The sequence below is a fragment of the Lynx canadensis genome, chromosome D1 (assembly GCF_007474595.2).
Source record: "Lynx canadensis isolate LIC74 chromosome D1, mLynCan4.pri.v2, whole genome shotgun sequence".
NCBI lineage: Eukaryota > Metazoa > Chordata > Mammalia > Carnivora > Felidae > Lynx > Lynx canadensis.
This window is the reverse complement of record NC_044312.2, coordinates 13,351,233-13,378,159: the sequence shown is the minus strand read 5'-3', so window position 1 is coordinate 13,378,159 and position 26,927 is coordinate 13,351,233. Positions and strand designations below refer to the sequence as shown.

General features: G+C 43.8%; 1 protein-coding gene across 5 annotated transcripts in view; it reads left to right on the top strand.

Annotated features, from left to right (window-relative positions):
- Positions 1–5,471: 5,471 nt before the first annotated feature.
- Positions 5,472–26,927, top strand: part of CADM1 (cell adhesion molecule 1) — a 327,569-nt gene continuing 306,113 nt past the window's right edge. For all 5 annotated transcript variants that reach the window (XM_030331905.1, XM_030331904.1, XM_030331903.1 and 2 more), the window contains exon 1: positions 5,472–5,607. In XM_030331905.1, coding sequence (XP_030187765.1) covers positions 5,472–5,607 — 136 coding nt within the window. The remainder of the gene's footprint in view (positions 5,608–26,927) is intronic.

Sequence of the window (26,927 nt, the reverse complement as noted above, 5' to 3'; positions counted from 1 at the left end):
ACATGCTGAAAGTACGAAACTAGGAGTCATTTTAAGATTTCTCTACCATGATACCACTAGAATAATCTTTCTAGTATGTATCCTGACCATGAATTCTTACTAGTTGAATTGGTTCCCGTTACCTAGAATCAGCAACTGAAACTTTTTTAGCATGTCAGTCAAGGCATTCCCTGGTTGTACATTGTTTCCAGCTTTTTCTCTTGGCACTTATTGGTCAGTAGCCTGGGAACCAGCCATTCTGTTTGTCATTTCCCAAATATACGCCATGCTCTCCTAAGCTTCTGGGCCTTGCAAAGGACCTTTCCCCTACTCATACCTTCCCTGGCCCTCAATAGTTTCCCTGTCCATCCTGTAGAGTCTCGTTCAACTTCCAAGACTCAGTTCCTGAGCATTCCTCTGCATGAATTTTCCCCTGCTCTATAGATATTCACAACTGCCCCTTGGGGATAGTTAGGTGCCTCCCTTATCTGTTCACACAGGACCGCGTGTGCCTAATTATAAAAACACTTATCACGTATAACATATATGACAAATCCGTCTTCCGTCTTCCCTAATATACTCTGAGTTCCTTGCCAGTAGGTAGTTTGTCATTAACCTTTATATTCCCAGAACTTGGCAATGACTGTCCCAGGGCACCTGAGTGGCTCACTTAGTTAGGTATCCAACTTCGGCTCTGATCAAGATCTCATAGTTTGTGAGTTCCAGCCCTGCAACCAGCTCTGCGCTGACAGTGCAGGGCCTGCTTCGGACCCTCTGTCTCCATCTCTCTTCCCTTCCTCAGCCTCAGCCTGTGTGTTCTGTCTCAAAAATAAATAAACATTAAAAAATAAAAAAAAAATATGACTGTTCCATCGGGGTGCTCTATACATTTTTTTCTTTTATTGAATATGTATTTGGATCCACCACAAATACCCAGATATATTCTTAGATATCTGATTGCGGCTGTGACTTGGGTCTCCAAGGCAAATTTCCCTTCTGCTTGCATTGGGGCTGCTCCTTGACCCAGTTTATGTGGAGTTTACAAGTCCACATATCTTTCCTTCAAACTGATACTCTACTCTCGATATGCAAGTTTACTGTCAACTCTATGATTCTAGAAGAATAAACCTGTGGGTAAAGTGGTTAATTACTCATTTAGGAGTATGGATTTAGGGGGCTTTATATTTCATAAAGATTCATAGACTGATGCCCCCAAAGATGAGCTGCTTAGTCTTAATCTAAGTACAGATGAGCTGCTTACTAGATAGACCAAGACTCTATCCAGTCCAATATTCTAACGTTAATTTATGGAAGACTTTCTATTAAAAGCTGACATTTATTGTAATTTTTTTTTTTTTAATTTTTTTTTTTTTCAACGTTTATTTATTTTTGGGACAGAGAGAGACAGAGCATGAACGGGGGAGGGGCAGAGAGAGAGGGAGACACAGAATCGGAAACAGGCTCCAGGCTCTGAGCCATCAGCCCAGAGCCCGACGCGGGGCTCGAACTCACGGACCGCGAGATCGTGACCTGGCTGAAGTCGGACGCTTAACCGACTGCGCCACCCAGGCGCCCCGACATTTATTGTAATTTTAATATACCTTTTGACAATGGAAGCTGAGGCTTAGGGATTATTTTAGTCTGCTCTGGCTGCTATAACAAAATACCAGAGACCGGCTGGCTTAAATAACAGACATTTATTTTCTCACAGTTCTGGAGGCTGGAAGTTCAAGATCAGTGCCAGTATCGTTAGGTTCCAGTGAGAGCCCTCTTCCTGGTTTGCAGGTAGCTAGTTGCCTTCTTGATGTGTGCTCACATGGTCTTTCCTTCGTGCCTGTATGTGGAGAGAGAGCTCTGGTATCGACTCCTAAAACATGAGGATGGGATCCATCTAACCCAAACCTCATCTAGACCTAATTACCTCCCAAAGACTCTGCCTACAAATATTATCATAGTAAGGGTTAGGGTTTCAACATATGAATTTGACCTGGTGTGGAGGGAATGAGGAAACAGACACAAAAACATTCATTCCATAAACTGATTAAGCGACTTTCCTGTGGATACTCAAATAATCCAGTCGCAGGGCAAATGCTGACTCTAAACATTGTTTTATTTTTCCTAATAATTTGCCTTTATTGCTTTTTCTACGTGGGTACTCAAACAATTAGCATTTTAAAAAGCAAAACGTCACTAGTCCTTACTGATTATTCCACAGCACATGAATCTCCCACTAATGTTTATTTTTCATATATGCTTTTCCATATTTCTCAACTGTTTTAGTGAAGGCAAATGATATCGGGTCTCTTTCCCTCTCGCTCTTTAAAGTCTTTTCAGAAAAAAAAAAAAGGACTAGGCTCTCGGTGCTTCTGGCAATTTTATTCTAACACAAGAAGTCCCCAGATTGTAATTCTGATAAGTATTTCAGTTCTTTCTTGAAAAATTAAATTCACAAAACAATTGATTATCAGTTATAAATGGCAAAAACACCATCTGGCTTTCAAAATTGGTTAAATCCATGTAGCAAGGGGAAAAAACGTTGGAACTTGTAGTTGGCGAGGAGTTCTGGTCCACGAAGCAGAAAATGACGAGTTTTACTATGAGAAAGCCAGAGTAGTCATAACTTCTACTTAGCGGCTGCGGGAATTTGATACGTTCTTCACATGTTCCATATGTTAAATCGCTTGGCGAGATCTTCAGTGTGAAAGAGCTGAGGGGGGGAGAGGAGTGTGGCTAGTGTTTAGGGTAGCAACAGCCTCATCCCAAATTTTCAGCTCTGGTTCTTTCCAGGCAGACCAGTGCTTAAAGACATCCGATGACCTGGGAAGTTGGACGTACAAGTTCCTTAAACTTGTGACACAGGTGGCGTTTTTTGGGCAGAATTTCTAAAGCTATTTGCATTTCTCTGGTGAGGTAAGTCACACAGCATTAGCATTTCCTACAGAAATGTCCCATATTGTTCTTTGCCAATTGGAAATTTGAGTAGGTGTTCATTTGATGTGCCAAGAGAATGAAGGGAGATGAAAACACTGCACATCTTCCAATGTCCCCATACTGTGTTCCTAGTGTGGGAGGCTTGGGGCCTAACTAGATTCTCTTGGAGATTCAGCCTCATAAGGAATGCTTTTCCTTAGGAGTGTAATGCAATCTTGTTATTTAAAAAAAATGCTTCTCAGTTGCTGGCATATTTTTGCCTTATGTTAAAAATGTAGCTATCCTATGCTTATTATTCATGCATTGTGATGTGATGTTTATTCATTCACTTAACAAATATTTATTGAGCACAGTATAGCATAGTGGTTAATTGCATAAGCTCTGTCTGCACCTTAGAGATTTTGACCTTGGGGCAATTGCTCCATCCTTCTCACTATGTTTTAAAAAATATAAAATGGGAGATAATACTATGTGCCATGGGGATCATTCTAAGTATTAAATGAGATTATGTATGCAAACTACTTAATAAAGACTCACTAATTTCAAGAGTAGTTGTAGTAGTAATAATAATAATAATAATGATAATACTAATAGTGGCAAATATAAATATTACTCTGAGCTAGGGGGCTAGAGTTCCTGGCATAAAGGATCTTACTTTATAATTTACACATCACTTTCAACATACACATAGCCTCAAATTTTTTATCCTGATTTTGGTGGGACTCTGCCTTTGGTCTGTTCAGGTAGCTGTACTTCTGGAAGTGATAAGAATAGGTAGGACTTTGCAGACTGGGCATTATCCTGGTGACCATGTGGTGATGGTTTCCTGCCTCAGGTAGCACTATTTGTCTGCTGGAGCTTTGCTGACTTCCTGAGAACTGCCTGTAGTTCATGCATCGGAGCCTGTAATTACTGAGCAGAATATCCAGGGCTGTGAAGACAGGGTAGTCTTGAAATTAGTTTATGCATAATGGATAAATGGGAGGCTGTTTTTAAGTGTAACTTATTTGGTGGGTTGGCAGATCTTGACTTCCTTTTTGATATGTAATATTTATTTATTTATTTATTTATTTATTTATTTATTAATTATTATTATTATTATTTTTTAGCAAGATGAGGACAGAGGGCCAGGCAAGTCATTTCGCGCAGCTCCTCTGGACTACAGCTCAGACTTAGCAATTTACATTCAGTAATCTCTTGGTCATTTAGCCACAGATAATTTGTCATGGTTTGTTTTAGCTGTTGTGATATTGATATTTATTATGCAAATTGTATTTCCTACATCTTATTGTTCTGCATTCTATGAATACTTAAATTATTATAAACCTTTACACTTAATATGGCTCGTCCTTCAATTTGATGCTTGAGCAACAGAGGGTCAGAGCGCATACGATCTTCTAGAGGGGAAGAAAATAAGTAATTAAAAAGCAGACAAACAAGAGAGCCGGCTGCCTGGTTGAAAAGAAAGCAGAGGCAATTTCGGGGAGAGAGAGCGAGTCCGGAGAAGCAAATCCTTTCAGCCGGGAGAGCCTCTCCCAGAGACACGGGAAGCTCGGAGCACCTGTTGGTCCCCAGCCGCCTTAGCAGGGACTGGGGGCATAGAGGAGGGAGTGGGTTTGAGCCTCGAAGGAGGAAGATGGCAGACCCTATCCTCACACCCCCCGCCTCCGCCCTCCACCCCGAAGCCTTGACAGAAAAGATTTTTTTGTTGAATGTGTACAGTCGTAAATATGTATTATTGCATATGTGTCAAATGTATTAAATACGCTAAGTATAAAAGCCAGGAAGGAGACCTTCAGCAAGCTGGGGAGCCTGAGCCGGCCCTCCTCGACCCACCTTTCCTGAAAATCTACCGCAAAGATACCGAGTCGAAAATCCCAGAGCCCGACTAGGGCTCCTTTCTCCCAACTATGCCCTAGTCTACCGCTAGGTTGTTGAGCGGGCTCTCCCGCTCCGCCGGACGTGCAAAGCACGCATGCACTTCTCCCAGATTGTTTTGTCAATCCGGGGACCTGCATTCTCACTCTCCACTCCCGAACAGCCCCCGTTTCCCAAAGATCTATTCCTTCGGTGCAAGGTGAGTGACGGAAATTTGCAACGTGTGGTTTCCAGGCCAGATGCACTCTGTGTACCGCGCAGGGGAGCCTCCTAGGGAGATTCTCCAGTCGTCGGTCGGCTACAGCCATTGCTGTATACGTTCCTAATATAGGTGTACGGGAAGCGAGACCCGCCCCCTGGAGCCCGAGCCCCCACACGCCGGGCGCCCAGGAGAACACTTTTTCCTTGATCCCGGGGAAGCGAAAACGAATTTTAACATAAACATATTTGCATACGCCCCTCCCCTTGGCCCCGCCCCTAGGTGGCGCGGGCGCGCCGCCGAACGCCAGCGCCAGGGGGCGGGGTGGGGGAGGGGGCGAGTCCTCCGAGAGCCGGGTTGGGCTAGCGGCGCTGTGATTGGTCGGTCCGGACTCCGCCCCCGGTGCATGTCATTAGCATCTCATTAGTTGTCCGCTCGGGCTCCGGAGGAAGCCACCGCCGCCAGTCTGAGGCAGGTGCCCGACATGGCGAGTGCTGTGCTGCCGAGCGGATCCCAGTGTGCGGCGGCGGTGGAGGCGGTGGCGGCGGCGGCGGCGCCTCCCGGGCTCCGACTCCGGCTTCTGCTGTTGCTCCTCTCCGCCGCGGCACTGATCCCCACAGGTAGGTGTGGGCACCGGCCGGTTGGCCCTCTAAATCTCCTAAGGCACCCCAGTAGCCATAGCCGTGGAAGGGGGAAACGTTTCCATGACAACCTTCCCCCACTTCCTAAATCCGAATCCGAGGGAGTGTGGAGAGGAAACTCAGGGCTGAGATGGAAGGGGCAGAGGGGATCGGTGATCCCCTTCTCCCTTGCCCAGCTGGGTGGGAATTGGAGCCCTCAGGGATGGCTGCACCCACACCTTTTCTCCCCGGCTTGGCGCGGGGTGCGGAGTGGAGTGAGAATGGGGGGCCCGGGGGCTAGAGAATGTGGGAGAAGGGGATGGATGGAAGGTACCCCCCAACCTTCCGGACCCTCCCAAACTCGTTGTTGTCCCCGTAACTTGCAGGTCCTCCCGTCCGAGAGCTGCCCATTCGCCCCCACCTTTCCAGCGGGCCCCCTAATTCTCTATCCCCTAGACCTCCCCATGGCTGACTAGCAGCCGCCTCCGGCGTGATTTCTCACCGATCTACAGGACATCCCCAGACTTGTCTGGTCGCTCCTGCTGTCCCCGCGCTCTGCCTTTCTCCACCGTCCTCCGAACCGCGCGCCCCTCGTGTCTCCCTCCAGCCAGATCGCTGCCCTCCGCCCCCCCTCCCCCCGCTCCCGCCGCCCGGCTGCGGGGCTCCCGGGCCCAGCTCCAGGCAGGGAAAGTTCCTCAGGCCCGGCCCCGCGGAGCGAGGGCGGGGGGGAGGTTGCTGTCGCCGCCTCTGCGGGAAGGAGCCGGGAGCCCGCAGCCCGCCTGGGCCACGGCGTCCTCCGCCGCGAGTGGGGACGCCGGGTTCCCATGCTGCCGGTCCTTTTCGGCAGCCCTGGGGTGGTGGAGGGAGGTTCGCGGCCTCTGCGGCCAGGCGGGCACCCTGCGGGCCTCCGGGCGCCCCCTGCGTGCGGAGCTGTCTTGGGAATTTGCCCAGGGGCGGCTCTGCACGCCCGGCGCCTTCCCCAAAGACGCCGAGCACTCGACAGGAGCACGATGTGTGACTGCCCGTGTGCCGGGCGCGTTGGCGCGGTCGGGAAAGAAGAGGGCAGTGTTTGCTTTTGCTAACAAAAGGGAGCCGGAGCTCTTCCCCAGCGGAAAGGCTGGCCGCGCTGCACCCTGCCTCCCCTTCCCGCCACCGCCGCGCTCGGCTGCCGCGCGGCGTCCCCGCGCCCCCGGTCGCGGGCTGCGGGCTCCGGGCTGGGAGCGGGACCGAGAGGCACGGGGCCGAGGCGGGGGGCTGGGGTGCGGGAGGGGATGCAGCAGGGCTCCGCGCCTGCAAAGCCCCTCCTTGCAGCTTGGGAGCTGCAGGACCCGCGAGCAACAAGTGGCGGAGGACACCGAGAGCTCAGCCCCCACCTGCGGAGCCCCCGGCCGCGGCGGGCGCAGCGCTGGGGCCACCGTGCCTTTCCCGGGCGCCTCTCCGCTTGGGCTGTGCCTTTTGTTTACACGCTAGAGGACACACAGTTACGTAAACACCGCAGGAGACACGCTGTAGGAAATGGGGATGTCTGGGGTGCTGGCTTTGCATTTGGGGGATGCCGGGTTGGTTGCTTTCCCCCGAAACAGGCTCGCAAGGGCGCTGGGCTTGGGGAACCTATCGGGGATGTATAGGGGTGGGAATCTGGCAGCTGCTCGGTTCCAGAGCTGAGGATTTTTGCTTCCATGCCTCTGCTTGTCTCCGGATGTTGTTTATGTGTTTTTCCTCTGTGAATTCTTAATTTATGAGTTACGAGATAATTGGGTTCAGCCTATGCCGGTGTGGTTACAACTTCATTTCGGGCGATGTCTCTGACTGGATGGGTTCAATAAAATGTTCCTGAAAGAGATCCCTCGTGCTGCTGCATTGTAAAAAGCGCCAGTGTCAGTTAAACGTGAGCGTGAGTAAAGGCTCGGTAACTGGCGCATAATAGAGGCAACAATAGACTTGTATTGGCTGCAAAAAAAGGGGGGGGGGGAGTGCTGGTCGGGGATATTGCCATTTAACTAAAAATGGGAGCCGTGCAATGCCGCTCGGCAGCGGAGTAGGATTAGATTATACCTCCTGTCCCCAGCCTGCTCATTGACCGTACCGGGTAGTAGCGACAGTACTATATTTGTAACTATCTCGCGGTAAGAAGTTGCCTTCCCAGCGAGGGATGTCTGCAGACTCCGAAAGGAGCGGTCTGGAACTCAACCGTGCATGTCAAAGCTACAAGAAAATTCTGTTGCCAGTTACCATGGAAGCAGCTTCTTGCTCTTGTGTGCATCCCTGTTTGTACGCTGGTTATCAGATTGTGTTCAAATTAGAAAGTAATTGGGTTTGATTTGTAGTGAGGGGATGAGATGACTTTCTTTCAATCTGCTTTTCCTCTTACGCCTTTTTCGGTGATGGGTTTGGGAAGGGGTCTTGGCCCAGCCCCCAGGTCCTGGGCATCCAGAGTAGACTTTAGGTGGGCACTGGGGACTTGCTTCCTTAGTCCTCTCCCGTTAAGCTTTCTCAGAGGCCTGCAGGTACCACTGTCAGGTTAGAGAAACCTGTTGGTGTTGCCTTGTAACTTCATTAGGCGTGTTTCATTTACATCCTCCCTGGGAGAGCTATCCGGGGCCATTGGGCAGTAGTCGATCCTGGTTCTGTCTTCCCCTGCAACTGGATCCATCTATCCCCTGGAAAAGATCTCCCATCTCTCCTGTGATGTTTGGAGTCAATGGATGTTAATGAAATGCAGCTAAAATGGGGTTGTGGAAACTCACTCCTCAGTGTAAATCACGCCTGTTACGTTTTAGGTGCATGCATGCTGCTGCTTCTCATCCCGAGTGAACCAGTGGCTGACTACCCTCCTCTTACCTTTTTTTAGCATTAGAGAGGATGGCTGATGGGTGGAGGTTTGTGATGGTGCCGGAAGCCCAGGGGCTGAGTTTTGCTCGTCCTGGCCTGTTGGGGCTTGTATACCGGGGATGGGGACTTTACAGAAGTGCCGCCCTGCTATTGTTGCCTTTCCCTGCATCAAATTGAATAGCCACAGGAGGGACTTGCACTTGTCTGTGATAGCTTTGATAAAATATCCCTCATTAATGCCACTTTATATTTACAGTGTGTCACTGGAGACGCACAAGGCTTCATTTAGTGACTTGTGTGACGAGACAAGCTTGCATTATTTGCCTGGGACATTTTGGAGGAACAAGAGGCCCATTGAGCAATCTTTTGAAATGAACAAATACGGAAAAAGGGGGGAATAAAAGAGCAGGCAGTTCCCTGGAACAAAGAGCTTTATTCATATGGATGTTGTACATGCTTTATGCAGTTTTCCCCAATGGCCCTCCTGGTGAAGGGGAGTGGGACAGGGAAGAAGCCTTACAAGCAGGACACTTTCGCTTCCTCCCTCACTTCCTGACTTCATATTCTTACCGAGTTGGGCCTGGACTCCCTGACTGCTCGTCTTGCTCCACTCCCTCTAAAAGCCCAGAAGGTAACAGGTTCCCGGGTCTAAAAGAGAGATTTTGAAATGCTTTTTCCCAGCTCTGAATTTCCGCAGAAGATTGTGCTAGCTACCTGTTGAGACTCCTGGTCATTGGAGGACTTACTGGTTGAAGGGAAAGAGGTGTCACTTTTTTTTTGACATGTGTCAGGAAGTGGTTTGAGAGAGAATGTCAGATCGGTAAGATATCTTGCAAACTCTAATGTTAGTCTTGACTATTTATTTTTAAAGAAATGCCGTAAACATTGAAATCCCCAGTCTTCAATATCATTAATGGTGCTCTTGGAGTTTTTGGTGGCTTTTGCCCGCACCCGGTACATTTTCGCCTCGTACCTACGTGAATTTTTATAATTCCTTGGCCTGCATTGCTAAATGATTTTCAGGCTTTAAAAACTGGATAATATTGCTGTGAATATAAACTGTCTCATTCTCTGGGTTTTTGTAAGTGACATTTTAATACCTAATTGGCCGCTTAGCTTTTACATTTTAAAAATGGGTGTGTGTGTGTGTGTGTGCGTGTATGCGTGTGTGTGTGTGTGTGTGTGTGTGTGTTTGACAAAAGGCCTGTTTTTGTGTGGGGAGATCTCTTAAATTGGGCCAAACTAATCTATGGTATCATTGGAATGGAAATTTACCAGCATGTGAAGAAAATTTATAAGAAATAAATCCTAAGGATTCAAATGCTGTATCTCTTTCTTGTGAAGAATAGTACTGACCATTACGCTGGGCATTTTTCACTGAAAATCCAGCACAGAAAGGAGAAATCACACAGCGACATCTGTTGCAGAATTGAAAATTTGCTGCTTTGAGTTGGGAGCAATTAGTCCCATATAAGCGCCTAATGGTATCAGTCAGTGTGTATGTGCACTCATACAGATATGTATATCTATACACGCATGTCTACGTATATATGCATGTATACAGACACTCACCCGATACAATATTCATGTTCACCTTGCCATGTATTTAATAGAAAATGGAACATAACACCAAAGCTGCTTTTTCTTATTACCTGTTGAGGAACTAGAGATTCTTATAATCATGGAATTTTTGCAAAGGGAAGGATGTTAAAAATCGTCTGGTGAAATCTCATAATTTTACAGCGAGGCAGCCAAAGCCCACAGAGAAGGACCCTGCTGACCGTGGAACTGAGGATAAGTCAGTTACCCAGCCCGGCCCCCTGGGAGCAGGCCCCTTGGTGTCAAGTCAGCAAACCTTCTGTTCCACCTCCCAGCAGGGATACCCCAGTGAGGGATGTGGATCATGGGTAGAACTGTATCTTGGCTAAGGCTAGTTTATATTGAGAAGACAGCAAGATTAATTGTTGTTCTAGGTAATAAACCCCTGGATCAGAGGAGTGACCTCTGAGATAAAAGGACCAGTTCTTGGTTAGGTTGTCTTTGGTATTGACAAATGATTCTGAAATCTGTGGACTTTATTTGGCAGTTACAACATGAATGTCGTCCAAAGCACCTTCATAGGGGAGAGCTCCTGGATTTGTGTCACTGCAGTAAGTCAGATGTGTGAGAACTGGGCTTCAGAAGCCGCAGCTTTTGATTTTTAAACTCTTGATTTGTCTTTTCAAGGATTAATAGTAACAGTAGAACTGGTTCCATGTAACGAAGGAAAAAAGGAAGGATCCTTAAGTCAAGAACAAGAACACTGCTTGATTTTCTTACCGGGTATTTGTCCCTTTTCTTTTAAGCAGAGAGAGAGCTGAGAACGACTTTTTTTTAACATTTTTTTTTAAATTAAAAAAAAATTTTTTTTGTTAGTTTTCTTTATTTTTGAGATGCAGAGAGAGACAGGGCGTGAGTGGGGGATGGGCAGAGAGAGAGGGAGACACAGAATCCGAAGCAGGCTCCAGTCTCTGAGCTGTCAGCACAGAGCCCGACACAGGGCTCAAACCCACCAACCGTGAGATCATGACCCGAGCTGAAGTTGGACGCTCAACCGACTGAGCCACCCAGGCGCCCCAGGACAACTTTTTTTAAAGCAAAGCAAAAAACAAAAAAAAAACAAAAAAAAACTGTGTTTGCAAGATGACTTTTTTTTTTTTTACGTTGCTCATGTTTTGTTTATTTTTCCATTTTATTATGGAGATTTCCAAATACATGCAAGAGTAGAGAGAATGCCATAATTAACCCCGTGTGGAAGTCACCCAGTTCAGTAAATTATCCACCAGTGGTCAGTCTATCCTCTGTACGCTTCTTCTTCCACTCCCCAGAGTCGTTTAAACAAATCTTGGACATCCTATCATTTCTTCCATCATTTACTTTAGAAAGATTCTCCTAAGATACAGTCACCTTTTCCCCGCCTCTCATAATCACAGTCTCATGAACTGAATGTACAGCTTCTCAACTGGTATACAGAATTTTGGCCCTGCCCGTGCTTTGCCAAGGTAGAGGGAAGGCTTATACTAGTGGGAAAAGCTGAGGCAGAAACAAGAGAAGCCAGAGCGCAGATTACTGTCTGCAAGGAGACCTTTTCGTGTGGTTTGGTTTATTTTGAGCAAGGTTTTGTTTGGATCGGATAAGATGAGTTTTATTGTTGTGTAAATACTGTTGTGTAAATATGCCGTAATTGTAGCTAATCTCTCGACTGTGGCAGGCTATGGAAAGCACCCATGGAGAGATTGGCCATTTCCAGTTGTTCTCATAATGAATACTCTCCATCCGAGGACTTCTGTAGGCAGGGCTATTTTAGTTTGATGGCTGTGAGATACCTCATTCATGTATTTATCTTTAAATGCCTCCGTGGTAGAAATGCCTTTGCATTTTGTGAATATATGACTTAAAAGAAAAAAAAATGTCTTTTCTCATCTTGAACTGGCTAGTTGCTAATTTCAGCCTGTGTTCTGTAACCAAAGTGATCACAAAATGCCTTCTTTGGTGTGGGAAACGCAGACAGCAAGCTGTAAGTACCTTGTTTTTGCAGGATGGGGGTAGGAGAGAAAAGGTTACTATTTGTCCTTCTCAATGTTTGCCCCGTTGATTTAAAATAGGAATTTCGTAATTTCAGCTACAACTGTTGGAACGCTTTAGTGTTAATTTATGAACTTCTTTGGTTTAGGGGAAAATAGGTTGGTTCCATTTTCCAAGGTTCGTGAAATGTGAGGGCGTGTGTGCGTGTTAAGAGGTTCTTGCTCAAATGTATTTAATGTGGACTATAAATCTGAAGCATTTGGTTTTTTGGTTTCCAGCCAAACAAGTAATTACACATGAGATGGTTTTGAGGGGTCTGAGCATTCCTGGCCAGGTGAAACCCGCCTCCCGCGCCCCTCTTCTGAGTTGGCCACCGCACAAGAAAAGCTCAAAGGAATGCCTACATTCGCGGATTGGGGAGCGCCACCAAAATTGAATAAAAAGCCTTTGTTTGGAAACCATCAATGAAGGAAGGGACCCACTGGAATGTTTGTAATTACAAGTGGCACCTCCTTGTTTAAATTTCAGAAGCCACAGTTTCTTTTTCAGAGATTTAAATTGCAGGCTCTAGCCAGCAGCTGCTGTTGTGGTTAATGGGCAGTTTCTCTTTGAAGCTCTTCCAGTGCTGGTTCTCAAAAGCTTTGGTGCAGTTGGCCTTGAACTAGGGTTAGAAGAAAGGGAGCTGGAGGTATTTATATACATGCCCGGCAAAAGTGACATGTGGCCTTTATTATTACTCAAAAGAGCACCTTGGCGGCAAGGTTGAGAGGAAGCAGCACTAAGAAAAGTCTGCTATGACTGACAGGTGTCTTGAATGGGGTGATTATCTTAAGAGAGATGTGGGGTGGGTGGGGAAAATTTGTTCTCTTAGTAGATATCTTGCTGGAATATAGTCATTTGACCCAACATTTTGATCTACATATTTCAGAAATGTTAAATAGTCTTGAAATGAAAGCGCCGTGATATATATTTAAATACTACTTGGTGTTTGAAGATGGTATACCAGTGACATGGGCTTTTAAAAATGCCTAGAATAAGTATCTTGCCCTTGGCAGTCTTCCTTGGTAAGGTAGGCGCTCGCTCTCCAGCCATCCAGTCCTGGACCGCAGTGTCAAATTGGAATTAAGTTGTGAGGTCCCTGGAGGGGGGCAGGGAGGAATCTGCCTAAAAAGGGTTCACCCGCCCCATCTCTCCCATTGTCTGTATCGTACCGCTCGCCACTTGGCTGGGACGAACGTAGAAGTTACCATGTCAGAAGAGGAACCTTTCATCTTTCCTGTCGTAGGTATCACCTTTTCTCAAAGTGTCCATTATTGCAAATGACACCACAGCTGTCCTGGTCTCCAGGGCCCTGAAATTTGGAGTCTTTTTTTTTTTTTTTCTCTCCCCTCCTCCTTGGTTTTCACTCTTGGACTGAAATAAAATGGGGCTGATTGTTTCTCCACGACATTCTTTCTCCGGAAGCCTCCACGTCCTCTCTAAACCATGTTTTATTAGCAGAAGCTTCCCAGACAATTCCCCTGACTCTAGCCTCTGCCAGTCAGGACATCAGTCCACCTACCCGTGTTGTGATTCTTTTCTGGACATGGTCATGACACTGCCCTTCCAGAAAACCTAATCTCAAATTCTTGCTTCTCACGTCGGATTCACAATCCACCTTGTTCTGTCTTTCTCTTTCTTGTTCCTTCCTTAACTGCTTTCTCAGTCCTCCTCTAATTGTCCTCATTTCTTGTTACTTTTCTAGCCCTTTCCTGATGGGACTGGAAGACAGGTGCTTCTCTGTTGAACCAAGGAAGAAAGTGTGGTTTTGCTACCAGCCGTCAGCTAGTTGTCTTTGCATGAAACTGCGCTCTTACCTGCTTTTCACTCAACTGTTTTGGTTTACAGGTATGGGCTCTGCTGATTCTCCTCGCCTCCCTTGCTTATAAACGTCTTCCCTTCGCAGCTTCTGGTTTAACTAACATGTGCTTATCTGTACCCCGACACAGTCCTTTCTTTTTCTGCTTTGTAGGTATATATGTGAGTACGTTTCTCTACCGTAAGCTGAAGTGTGCAGATACTTTGGCCATTATCTGAGCGACAATTTTAAACAACGGTGTGCTGACGGTGCATTGAGCCGGTTTGGTGATTCACGTTCGAATATGGGCACTTACTAACAGCACGAAAATGGTGTAATTGACCTAACAAATTACACGCTGGCAAAGTAAGACTTTCAGACAAAAAGTCCAGTCTTTAGGAGTGGGAAGACTTCAGAAGGGTCAGAGTGCCAGGGAGCAGTGCACTTGGCATCAATGAAATGTACCCCTCTGAAGATGATCCAAGAGATATACCACCTTAGAAGAGTGTTTGGTGCTCATGTTCACAATGTCTGGTTACTAAGAAGTACCTACCTGGGGAGCCAGAAGGACAGTGTGCTAAAACCCGGGCCTTTTAAATAGCTTTGACTTTGGGGGCAGTCCTGCCTATCTAAGCTCTGTCATCTCTAGCATCAGAATGGTCGCATTTTAGTTGATCACATAGACCTGTACGCTGTCACTCGCTTAAGAAAAAAAATGAAACCTTTGTTTTTCAGTCTAACTGCTAATCTCATTATATATTATATTTAAAAACATTTCTATTATATCTTATTTTTTAGAGAGAGAGAGAGAGGGAGAGAGACAGAGGGAGCATGCATAAACCGGGGAGGGGGCAGAAGGAGAGAGAAAGAGAATCCCAGGCAGGCTCCACTCTCAGCATGGAACCTAATGTGGGGCTCGATCCCCCAACCCTGGGGTCGTGACCTGAGCTGAAATCAAGAGTCGCATGCTCAACTGAATGAGCCAGTCAGGTGCCCCTAATCTCATTATCTTAAGGATTTTTTTCAAAGCCTTTATCTGGTAATATTATCTGCCACTGTTTTTCCCTTATTTTTTTTCCTTGTCTGGCATCCTTCCTTTGCAGCGTTCAGAGCTTGCTGGTAGAAGGTTCTATACCATGATAGTTCCGTGATATGAAAACACTTGTTTATTATGGAGTGTTTGCGGATAGTGTTGGGAAAAGGTTGTATGTCCAAATGTGCTCTGTGTTTGGCTCTTTGCTGAATATGCCTGTGATAAGCCAAGCTACCCAGCCTAGAAGTCACCAGCTTGATTCACTTTTCTGAATAGCAAAGGAGCATGGCTTCATTCCTCTTACAGAAACCTTTCCTTAAACAATGAAAACTTCATAGATAGGAAGAAAAAAAACCCCAAGTTAATTTAGTACTAAATTACCGCTCAAATGGTTTTATCTCTTAAAAGGTTCAAGTACAGATTAGCTTAAATGACACTGAACTTCACTTTTCCTTGTGCGTATCTCGTGAGCACACATCATTGTGAAGAGACCTCTGTCTGCTTTCTTTTAGTTTTGTTAGTAATCACATGAATGTTAGTCGCTGCTTTTTTTCCTTTTCTGAAGCAAATCTCTCCCATCTCTGGGCCAGATTGGCAAACGGTGTACCCAGTTTAGGTTACAGAATACTAAAACCTAGTGCTTTAGTCGTGAGTGAAAAACAGCAAAAGCAGCCTAGTTTATAGGGTGTTAAAAAATAAAATAACCTGTATATGAATGCACCTGAGAAAGACGTATTTTATACATATGACTTTTTAAAGAAATATTTACTTATTTTGAGAGAATGAGCGAGCAGGAGAGGTGCGGAGGGAGGGAAAGAGAGAGAATCCCAAGCAGGCTCCACGCTGACAGCACAGAGTCCGACTCAGGGCTGGAACCTGTGAATGGTGAGATCGTGACCTGAGCTGAAACCAAGAGTTGGACGCTTAACCAACTCAGCCACCCAGGCGCCCCCATGTCTGGTTTTTATTAAAACAGTCACTACTCACGGATAGGGGCTGGGGGTTATGTCTGGCTATGGCTACTACTGTAAATCCCTTACGTGTTTGGCAATACTGAAAAATACCAGGCTGAAAGAATTGATTCAGGATGTACTCAACTCTCTTTAAGGTGAAACTGAAGAACGAAGTGGCAGCAAGGTCCCATCTGGAGCTGAGCGTTCTTTGGAAGTAAATGGAATCATCCAGTCTCCTTGGAGAAACTGGCAGCGATTATAATCTCAAAAAAAAATTTTTTTTAATTTGCGTGCATGTGCAGGCGCGCACACAAGAGAGAGCACCCAGGGGAAGGGGGGCAGAGGGAGGGAGCGAGGGAGAGAGAGACAGAGACAGAGACAGAGAGAGAGAGAGAGAGAGAGAATCTTAAGCAGGTGCTACACTCAGCCTGATGCAGGGCTCAATCCCACAACTCTGGGATCATGATCTGAGCGGGAATTAAGAGTCGGACGCTTAACTGACTGAACCATACAGGAGCCCCTCAAATTTTGGGGCTTTTAAACACAGACAGGAATTTTTAATTTTACTCAGCCTCTTATATTTTATATTCTACATTTAAATCAATAACTTGGTATTTTCTGTAACTAACCCATAAGGCATTTGGTAGAAAAATGGGAATTTAAACATTATTTTTAAAATAAGTATCTGCTTTTATTTGTTTATTAAAATTTGTTTTTAAATGTTTATTTATTTGTGTGAGAGAGAGAACACAAGCAGGGGAGAGACAGGGAGAGAGGGAGACACAGAATCCGAAGCAGGCTCCGGGCTCCCAGCTGTCAGCACAGAGCCCGTCGTGGGGCTTGAACTCACAAACCCCAAGATCATGACCTGAGCCGAAGTCGGATGCTTAACTGACTGAACCACCCAGGTGGCCTGAGTTACCTGCTTTTATACCAAGCATTGTGTTAGGCACATTTATAGTTGAGTATGCTGGTCCCTGTCTTCCAGAGGGTTGTAGTTTATTTTTTCTTAACTTTCATTTTGGAAAAATGTTAAAACCACAGGAAAGTTAAAAGGAAAGTATCATGAATGCTTGTAAACCCCTTACCTAGATTCATCAAGTGTTAACATTTTGTCTGTTTGCTTTACCTAGCTCTCTGAATTGTGCATACTCACCTATCTCTTTCCTGTTTTTTTCTGAACTGATACTTAAGCACAGAGCTCCAACTCCCGAGAATAAAGGCATTTTCCTATGTAGCTTCAGTGCCTTATTAAGCTCAAGGAATTTTACACTGATTCCGTAATACTATGTAATACCTAGTCTATATTCAAATTTCCCCATTTGTTCCATTGATAGTCTACATATGTGTTTCTTTGTCTTTAGAATCTAAGGCATCTTTTGCCTTCCACCTTTTTAGGGTTTTTTTTTTTAAGGAGTTGAGGGTGGGTGTGTGTGTCTCTGATGGCATTGATATTTTGTTCATTCTAGAGCTGATGTTTTGTAGAATGTCTCACAGTTCCACAGATGGATCATTTCCTCATTGTCTGATTCAGATAATAGTCATAGTCAAGAACACTGCATAGCTGATGGTGACACGTTCTTATAGCCCTGCCTCAGTTTGTCCTATATGTGGTGATGGTAAGTTTGATCCCTTGGTTGATGATAGCAATTTAGTTACTTAGTTTAGGTGGACTTAGAGATTTCTCCATTTTTATCCCTTGGTAGTAAGTAATTTGGGGGATATTTTGAGACTGAAAATCCTGAAAATCTCGAACAATACTTCACTTAGTGGTTTTGGCAGAAGTGATAAACCTTGTCTGAATCAAATATCACGTTGGTGGTTACAAAATGGTAATTTTTCTAATTCTGTCATTTCTCTGTATCAAGTAGAAGCATTCTTGTTTAAAGAAGAACTTACCGTTCCCCCTCCTCTCCTCTTTTTTGAAAATCACAGTGGACTCAGATTTAAAAAAGAAAATTCAGTGTAGTATATTTCATTACCATCACATTTGGCGGGTGGGAACCCCCTCAGTCTGGCTGTTTCCTTTTGATATATCTCCTTTAATTTTTAAGTGCTTTTTTAATTTTATGTTGTAAGAAAATGTCTAAGCTCATGTTGTATTTTCCCTGCCCTAGACCTGGAATCAGCTATTTCTCCAAGAAGTCTTGGCTCCTTTTAGCAGAGGAGTGGTATTTCAGTTCCAAGGCGGTGGGCTAGTTTCTCTTGACTTCACGCTTCAGTGGATAGAACTAGGATATATATGTGTATATTTTTATAGTATATAAAATAGTTTGTAAAATAGCATATATAGTATGTAAAAATAAATAATACATTTATTATCTATTATAATATACATTTAATAATTTAAATAATATTAAAAACATTTATTTATATTAAGTATATTTTATTTATATTAATTTATATTGAATAAATATAAGTATATTCCACAATAAGTATATACTTATTTATAACTTTATACTATATATATATATATATACACACACACACACACATTATCTATTTGTCTATATCAATTCGAGTATAGTAACCCAATGTTCTTTTTCTCCTTGTCCTGTTCCTTATTTGTATCTTTCTTTTCCCGTGGTGAGAACCTTGGTTCCCAGCCATGCCAATGTCTTAGAATTAATACAAAAAAGTTTTGAAATGACTCTGTCAAGACCACTGGTAGACAACGAACCTACCAAATAAAGTTCAATAATATTTGCCATTCTTTTTGCCTTTAATATAAATCCCACAGAGGATAGACAAAGTACTGTATCTACAAGGTCACAAATTAGTTCCTTCTGTGTGTGTGTGTGTGTGTGTGTGTGTGTGTCTGTGCGCGCGCGCGTGTGCATGTGTGATCAGTTAGATCTATAAATATATACTTAGGGTCATTTGTTTCTGTTTATATTCAATTTCAGGGTTTTTTTTTTTTCTAAACCCGTTGATTGAATGATATATTTTGAACATGTGAATCATTAACATGGCTCAAAAATCAAAACTGTGTAAGCCTTACTCCCTTGCGTGTGTTTTCTGGCCCATTCCCACTTACCTTCCCGTAAGAGCCAATTTCATTCTTTTTTCATAGATCCTTCCAGGTTTTCCTTTTGCAAAAATAATAGGTAGAGTTGTCTTTTAAAAATACTTTTCCACAGTCTTTGTTAACATCTGCCTATACCCTTTTTCCTTATTAGGAAAATCCTCGGCTCTCATGTTTATTTTGATGATTTCCCGCCATTTGGCTTTATGTTACTTAGAAGCCTTTTTTTGTTTTTTTTTAACCTTATTTTCATGTCTCTTCCATTTCATCCTTCCAGGGTAATAGTTCTTCTTGGGTCGTTGGGAGAATTCTGTACCTGTTTTTTCATTTAATTCACCAGATTACTTGCAGGAAAATAGGGACTGCCCCTTTCCCTATAATGCAGTGCGTGTCTGTGATGTTTAATAACCTGGCTTCTCATCAGTCTTTCTTGACTCTTCTTTTCATCCAGTAAATTGGCAAATCTGTATCTCAAGCCTCGATGCCCTCTCCTTCTTCCCACCCTGTTTTGTCTTGTTTTGTTTTTCCAGTTGTGGCATACGTACTGTAAAGTTCATAGCCTTTCGCACCGAAACCTCAGCCCATGTTCTAAAACTGCCTACTGGACGTCTCAGTCCACAGATACTTAGCTCAAAAAATATTAGTGACAAACAGAAGCTGTCATTCATTTGGTGTTTCCACCCTAGGAGTAGTTCTGTCTCTTGCCGCATTTTACAGATGAGGAGCAGAGAGGATGATAGGTCCCTTGTCCAAGAGGCTTAAGTAATAAAGTGGCAGAACCAGTTGTGTCTTCAAAACCTGTACTTTTGAACACTTAACTATTTTTTTTTTTTTTAATTCAAGATGTCTAACACTGAGCTCAGCTTCTTTCCTCCTCGAACCTCCCTCTGTCCTGTATTCCCTGTCTTGATGCAGGGTACCGCCGTCTACCCAATGGGTTAAATAAATCTGGAAGACCTCTTAGAGTAGTCCCTCCTTTGCTGTCCCCTGCCTGTCTGTAAGTTACCAAGTCTTGCTTCTCTCTTGCATGCCCTCTATTTCACCACCAGTGTCTGACTTTACCCTCATCCTTGTTTTACAGATGAGGAAGTAGTTATACGCTGATGGAAGAGCCCCTTAATTGGCCCATTTACCTCTAGTCTCGTCCCTTGTAGTGCATCCCTAACACTGGTGTTGAGGCAGATCTTGGTAAAACACACCTTAGATGATCACTTTCATGCTTAAAATCATGCTTTAAATGTCTTCTTGGCACCTTGACGATAAAGCTGATGCTCTTACAGCCTGGCCTACAGTGCCTTTCTTCACTTTCTGTCTTTCTCTCCAGCTCATTTTGTGTCAGCCTCACTCACTGCGTTCGTCTCGCTAGGTCTTGCTCAAGGTGCTACCCCCATGTTGTTTACTTTAGCGAAGTAAACGTGTCCCGGATGTGCCATGCTGTCAGGCCTTTCCCTTTTTTATATCTTCCGCCGTCTACCGAAACACTCTTGTCTATATGGCTGATTCTGACATGGCTGTTGAGAGCCACTTCGAGCACCAATTCCTCAAGGAAACTTAACTGCGACCTTTCAGGTGGATTATGTGCCTTTTCTGTGTGTCCTTCTTCAGCCCTTCCCTAAAGGGCTTTATCTGACTTAGCTTCTTCCTTCCTGTTAAACGTGTTTCTAGAATTGCCCTGAATTCTCTCTCTACATACACCTGTGCATTTTGTATTTGTCCATTGGTTTCCACCAACAGAAATGTTCCACTCTCTGGGCTTCCGTGTCAGCACGAAGATCCAATCCAGTGTTTCTTTTCAAATCTTACGCGATTTCCAGCCTGAATGTAATTTTTTTTTTCAGCTTCCTTTACAACTTCTCTAGCCATGCCGTGACATTGAACACCTCCTACCTTATTATAAGTTGACATGTGCCCGGGGGTATGTGTTTTTCTGTACTTCCGTAGGAGGGACTACTTCTTATTCATCTTCACATCCTCAACAGCATGGAGCACAATGCCTTACCTGTATGTACTATGTGCTCAATAAACATTTGTTGAGGCTGTGAATGGGTTGGAAATTAGGTATGCATGGTCTGTTAAACCATTTCTAGCTCTTTCAGCATAAATGTGAACAGAGAATATGATATTCAGTCTTGGAGACCAGTATAAAGATGATCACTCCACAGGTTTTTTGTTCATGTACTTTTTTTCTTCCTCTACTATGTGATTTCCAATATATATACAGCTTATCTTTCCTCCTGTGTTATGGATACTGGTAGCTGGAGTATATAATTTGCACTAGGCCTTTGGGTTAACGAATGTAGTTTAGTGGTTACCTTACTATCAGCTTTGAGAAGGAGAATTCTTACAAGTTGTTTGTTCTCTCATAAGGATGAAGAGCTATCAACATGCCTGACTTTTTCATAGCCTGAAGGACTGACTTCTAGTGTGTTTGTTCATACCTGGTTGTTGGGCAATTGTTGGAGAGGTTTAGATAGACTACCAGTCCAGATAAGAGAACCTCTTTCCATTTATTGAATCACTTCACAGTCCGGGGATGGCTGGACTTTGAGTCATTGTGCTGCCATACTGTCACTTTATAGTTGAGGCCACAAACCAAGGAACTTACCTCTGAGGCCTTCTGCTTCTCCTCGCCTTAGTTTTCATGAGAGTCTTGTCTTAAAAGTGAGATATATTCTCAGGAGAGGCATGGTGAACTTAGGGAAATTTAAACCTCAGGGCAACAGTTTTTCTTGTACAGTAATAAAGATATATGTGGAGTCAGTGGCTCCAGGATCAAAAAATAGATCTCAGTAGTCGGATCAAACGTGAGAAATGGCTTGTTGCTAGGTTTCACAGAAAATGGGTTGGGTGAGGCCGTCTGTCTTTTGAAGATGCTTCCACTGTTGGCGTGGCTCTGTCGTTGGTGCTAACGTGTGGCAAAATTAAGCGTATTTGCCTATGATAGATCTAGTTTTAAACAGAAAGGTTTCCTGTGGGCCTCACATGGAAGATGGGAGAGATTTCATATGCAGGCCGAGGAGGAGAGAGTGTGCTAACATCACCTTTTAATTTAAGAGAAGTTTGGAGTTTGTTCTTTCCTGTGAACATAGAGGTGGAACCCACTCTAACCAGAGTTTATTGCTGTAATATTTTTTAAATGCATTTATGACACTGATCTATCTGTGACCTTGTAAAGGCGTTTTTAGTGGGAGGGGGTAGCCAGCCTTTTTTCTCAGTGTCATAAGTGATGTCTGTTCAATAACTCTAACTTCCTGACAGTCCTGGGAGGGGGCGGAGGACCCATCATAACTTGTTTTTTATGGCCTATTTCTAAAGTGTTCCTTCATATTCACATCCATTCATTTAGACTTCTTTTCTCCCCGCCTGAGGCAGGCATCCAGCCTAGTCTGTGTTTGGTGCTTTAAATGCTTTGAGTTATGGAGAATCATAGCATTTTATCGATGCTCCCCTTGTAGCTGTATAGCTCTGTGTTGTCTCAGGTTACACGGCTGGCATTTCTGAGGCATTGTGGGTGGACCATTGCAATTAGTTGAGGTTTCGACCGGGATCACCTATCTGCCTTGATTTCTAGCATGTGACATTCTTCCCCCCCCCCCCCCCCCTTTTTGGGTAGACATCTTTTCAGGGATTGCCTTCTTAAGGAATCCTTCAAGTTGCAGTCATTAAACCCTTCCTTTCCACCATTAATCTTGGTAAATATATCTTTATCAGCATGACCTAGTGTCAAGTGAATGATTTGATAACAATATTCAAGAAAAATTATATCTTTGAAATACAAATTTTGTCGGTGCGTTAACGTATAGTATATGATTGGTATTAACTCACGAAAAAGAAGAGATTAGTTAATCAATTTCTTCTAGAATTAGGTGGTTAATGCTTCAAGCATCCTCTATTTAAAAGCAATTGCTTCTAGGTCCTGTTGGCAGGATTGCTTATTTCATTATTCTGGTCATTTGCATGAAAACAAGTTGATGATTCTTTAAATAACTATCCCGTTCAGTTTTCTTTTCCTCTTGAAATGTTATTCCTCAAGCGTTCCATTCCATTCATGCTGTTGTATGAATCAGGCCTAGAAAGTTAGAATTTCAGGCTAAAGTAGTAGTAGAATTTCCCTTCACCTCTTTTTTAACCAAAATTGATCTCCCATTTTCATATTAATTTACCCATGATTATATCTTTTTATCCCTGTTTCATAAGGTGAGCACATACAGAGTTCTGCTTTAATAGAATATTTTTCAAGGTTTTAGGATTTTTTTTTTAAATGAGGTCATCACCTTGAAGATTGTGACCTGAACTTTTCGTGAACTAAAGGAGAAAGAAAAGGATAGACTTAAAAAAAAAAATGAATATATAATCTCCTTATAATGGAATAAGTGATCAGAGCTGATTCATTTCATAATACTTACCTGGTGCTAGCTCCCAAAGCACTCTACCATTTCAGTGAGAGAAGTTCCACATTTATACTTTGGATCGCCAAAGGATTCTCTTTGAAATGGTGCTTTTCGAAAAAGATTTGGAGACCACTAGCCTAAACAGAATGAGTCCTTTTGGTTCAAAACAAGGCTGGAGAGAATGACACCCAGTTGACTGGAGAGCCCATCAGGGGTGGGGCCGAAGCCATGGGCATTAACAAGGAATGCTCGGTTGTCTCTTCTTTCCTCTCTTCCTAGTCTTTGTGGGGCCCCAGAAGGTGTGAGGGTGGCCACAGCAGAGAACTGGATAAGGACCTGAGATTTCAGACCCCCGTCCTCTCGTCCTCTCTGTCTTTCCATCGGGGTACATAATGGAGGGAGCTGGCAGGGGTTGGAGTGCAGTTCTGAAACCAAGTGCTGAAAACTTGGGGACAAAAGAGGTGAGAGGAAAGGAGATTCCGGCTTGAGGGAGAATCACGTGAATCAAGGTTTACAGGTAGGAAAGCTAAAACGGAGTGTGAGGTGGGATTAAGGAAAGAGAGCTGGTGATAGATTGTGGAAGAACTTTGAATGGCAAATTTAGATTTAATTCAGGGGGTCATTTGGAACTGTTGAAGAGTTTTTGGGGAGTGAAGTAACATCAAATTGATGCTCTAGGAATGTGAATCTGGCAATGGTCTGTGCTTAGATTGGAAATGAGAGGTGGGGAGGTGGTGTGCCTGGGTGGCTCATTCGGTTAAGCATCCAACTTCGGCTCAGGTCACAATCTCATGGCTTGAGAGCCACACATGTGCTTTGGGTCCTCTGTCTCCCTTTCTTTCTGCCCCTCCCTTGCTCATTTTCTCTCTCTCTCTCTCTCTCTCCCTCCCTCTCAGATATAAATAAACAAACATTAAAAAAAAAGAAATGAGAGCTCACTTAGTGGTGTAATAGTTCAAGTAAGACTTAATGAAAACTTGAACTAGGGCAGTCAAGGAGGAACGGAGGTGGAATTGACTGGATTCGATGGCTGACTAGAAATGGGGGTGAGAGAAAATAAAAACTAGAAGTGAAGATGTGCTTTGATTTCGAACTTGAGTAGCTTAAGGGAACAGCTATTCCAATACACAGAAATAAAAATGTCATATGATGGGTTTAATGAGGGAAGACAGTGAGCTTGGTCTGGGGATATATTAAACTTGAGCTACTAAAAGAACATGGAAATACTTGGTAGTTTGAAATGTGATCCTCGAGTTTAGAAGAGAAATTGAGAGCAGAGCTAGAGATACAGATTTGAAAGTCATCTGTAAAGAGTTGGTAACTGACGTTCTACATTGTGCGTTGATGCACTTACTTAGGTGACACACCCATATTGCAGTACTGATGTTTGCCTGACGGTGAGTGAGGTTCCGGAGATGAGCAAATGGCAGATCCTAGAGGCAGAACCTTAATAAGAAGGTGTGTTTTTTGGGGACAGGATAAGGAAGTGTGATGAACCCCGGGAAAGACTAGTCAGAGGACAGGAGAATATTGTAGGTGTGAGATAGGCAGGGTTGATGTGAGATGGAAGTCTGTTACCTAAATAGCTGAAGATCATGAACAGGGGAGAGGGAAGGTTCATTGGAAGGGAATGAGCTCTGGGGAGGAGGTTACATAAGAATGAAATTAGGTAATAACTTAGCCAGTCACACAGCTAGGATGTGGCCACACTGGAACCAGGTTCCATGTTTTGGACTAGAATGTACTACAGTGAGTTCAGTTCTCAGTGTACAATTTGTAGTACGGCAAATTGTGCCTTTAATCACGGTATAGGCAACCGTGGAGAGCCTGTTCAGCCTGTCCATATTACTTAAAATGTTTAATTAAGATTCTTGAGGTTGTGGTGTTGAATAAAGAGCAAATTAATGAACTTCACAACTGTCCTTGCATTTCACGTAGTGAGTGACAGCTTTGGCAGGCGGGAGCAGGGAGGGCTAGAGAGATGCTGTTTTTCTGGAAGTGTGCTTCTTTAACAATCAGACCCAGACAACAAAAACAAATCCTAGTGCAGCACAGGGAGCACTTCCAGGATGGCAGGAAGAATCTAGGTCAGCTTAACGGCAGCTCCTTTTCTTTAGGTAGATTAATGTTTGCCACCCTCGTTTTCAACACGCTGTGTAAAGTCCAGAAAGACCGTGCGTGGTTCCTTAGCACATATTAGCCAGCAGGGGGTCACAAATTAAATTGATGTGTGGGAGCATTTTGATTTGCAGTTGAGTAGAGAGAGTGTAGCTCCGGCCTAATATGGCAGCCTGCTGAGTTGTGGTCTGTAGTGCCTGAACTCTTCTGCGTGAAAGATCCATCCTTGTGGAAGTTTTTTGCATATTACCTCGAGGAGATGACTCCTCTTGTCCTACCTGTAGTTTAGCCGGGGAGCTCTGAGACTGGGGCTGGCTAGTTTAGCATCTGAAGATCTTTTCTCTAGCCATGCTCTCCAGTGCTGCTCGATAGAACTTTCTGGGACGATGAAAATATCGTCTGTTGCGCTGTCCAGTGTAGCCGGATGCCACGTGTGACTCTTGAGCACTGAAATGTGGCTACTGCACCTGAAGAGCTGGGTTTTTAACCATATTTCATTTGAATTAATTCAAATCGAAATAGCCTCCTGTGAGTAGTAGCTACCATTTTGGACAGCAGGGCTCTAGACTCAGAATTAGAAAGCTGAATTCTTATGCTCACCCATAGTGGTAAGAGAGGGCATTAGAAGGGGCATTGTAAGACATTGACATTCACCCCAAAGTCAACAGGTTCGTATTGAGTCTTGGACTCAGCTATTGTGGGCATCCAAAGTGCACATTTTTTCTCGACTTTTCTCTTGCTGTTCATGTCTGAAAGCTTCTGGAATATGCTAATTGTCCTTTCTTTATTTGAGGAATTATCCCTTTTGTCCTCAGAGGGGTAGAGCTCATCTGGTCCACAGATTAATAGCTCTATCTTTGTCCTTAGGACTCTAAATCTTGAAGGTTACTCTTACATGACTGTATTGCTGTATGCCAATTCACACTGTTATCTTTTTTTTTCTTTTTCTTTTTTCTTTTTTTTTTTTTTGGATGCTGAAAATGAGTGAAATGTGAAAAAAACATTATTCATTTTAAATAGTTTTGACTGCCAGGTTAATGCGACTCTTAAGCGGAGCTTCATGAGGTCTGGCCATAGTAACTGCTTTTAACTTGATTTAAAGTTCTTAAACATTCTGAATTGCTTCACCTAATCTTTTTATACTGAACGTACAATTTTCAGGCTCTTTTTTATTTTCAAATCCATAACTGACAGCTGCTCAACACCTCATTCAAACAGTTCTAAGAGTTTGAGAGAAAAGTTGGGACAGACTGGATTTACTGACATCAGTTGGATGGAGATATTGTGGATTTAAAGATGATAGAGAAGGGGAAAGAAAAATGTGAAATAATTATTGCATGTTCACCGCTTGCCCAATGACAGTGATTTGAAGCTTAATAACTAACAAAACTGAGAAGAAGCAGAAGGACATTTGAGTTAACTTTCAAAACTTAACATGAGGAATGACCATTCCATTTGAAAACAAAATTTTCATGTGTGGTCCTATTTGTTTTACTACATTTTAAAAGGATATTGATGCCCAGGAATGCCCTTAAACCAGCACCTCACTACAGACTTCTTGAAATAT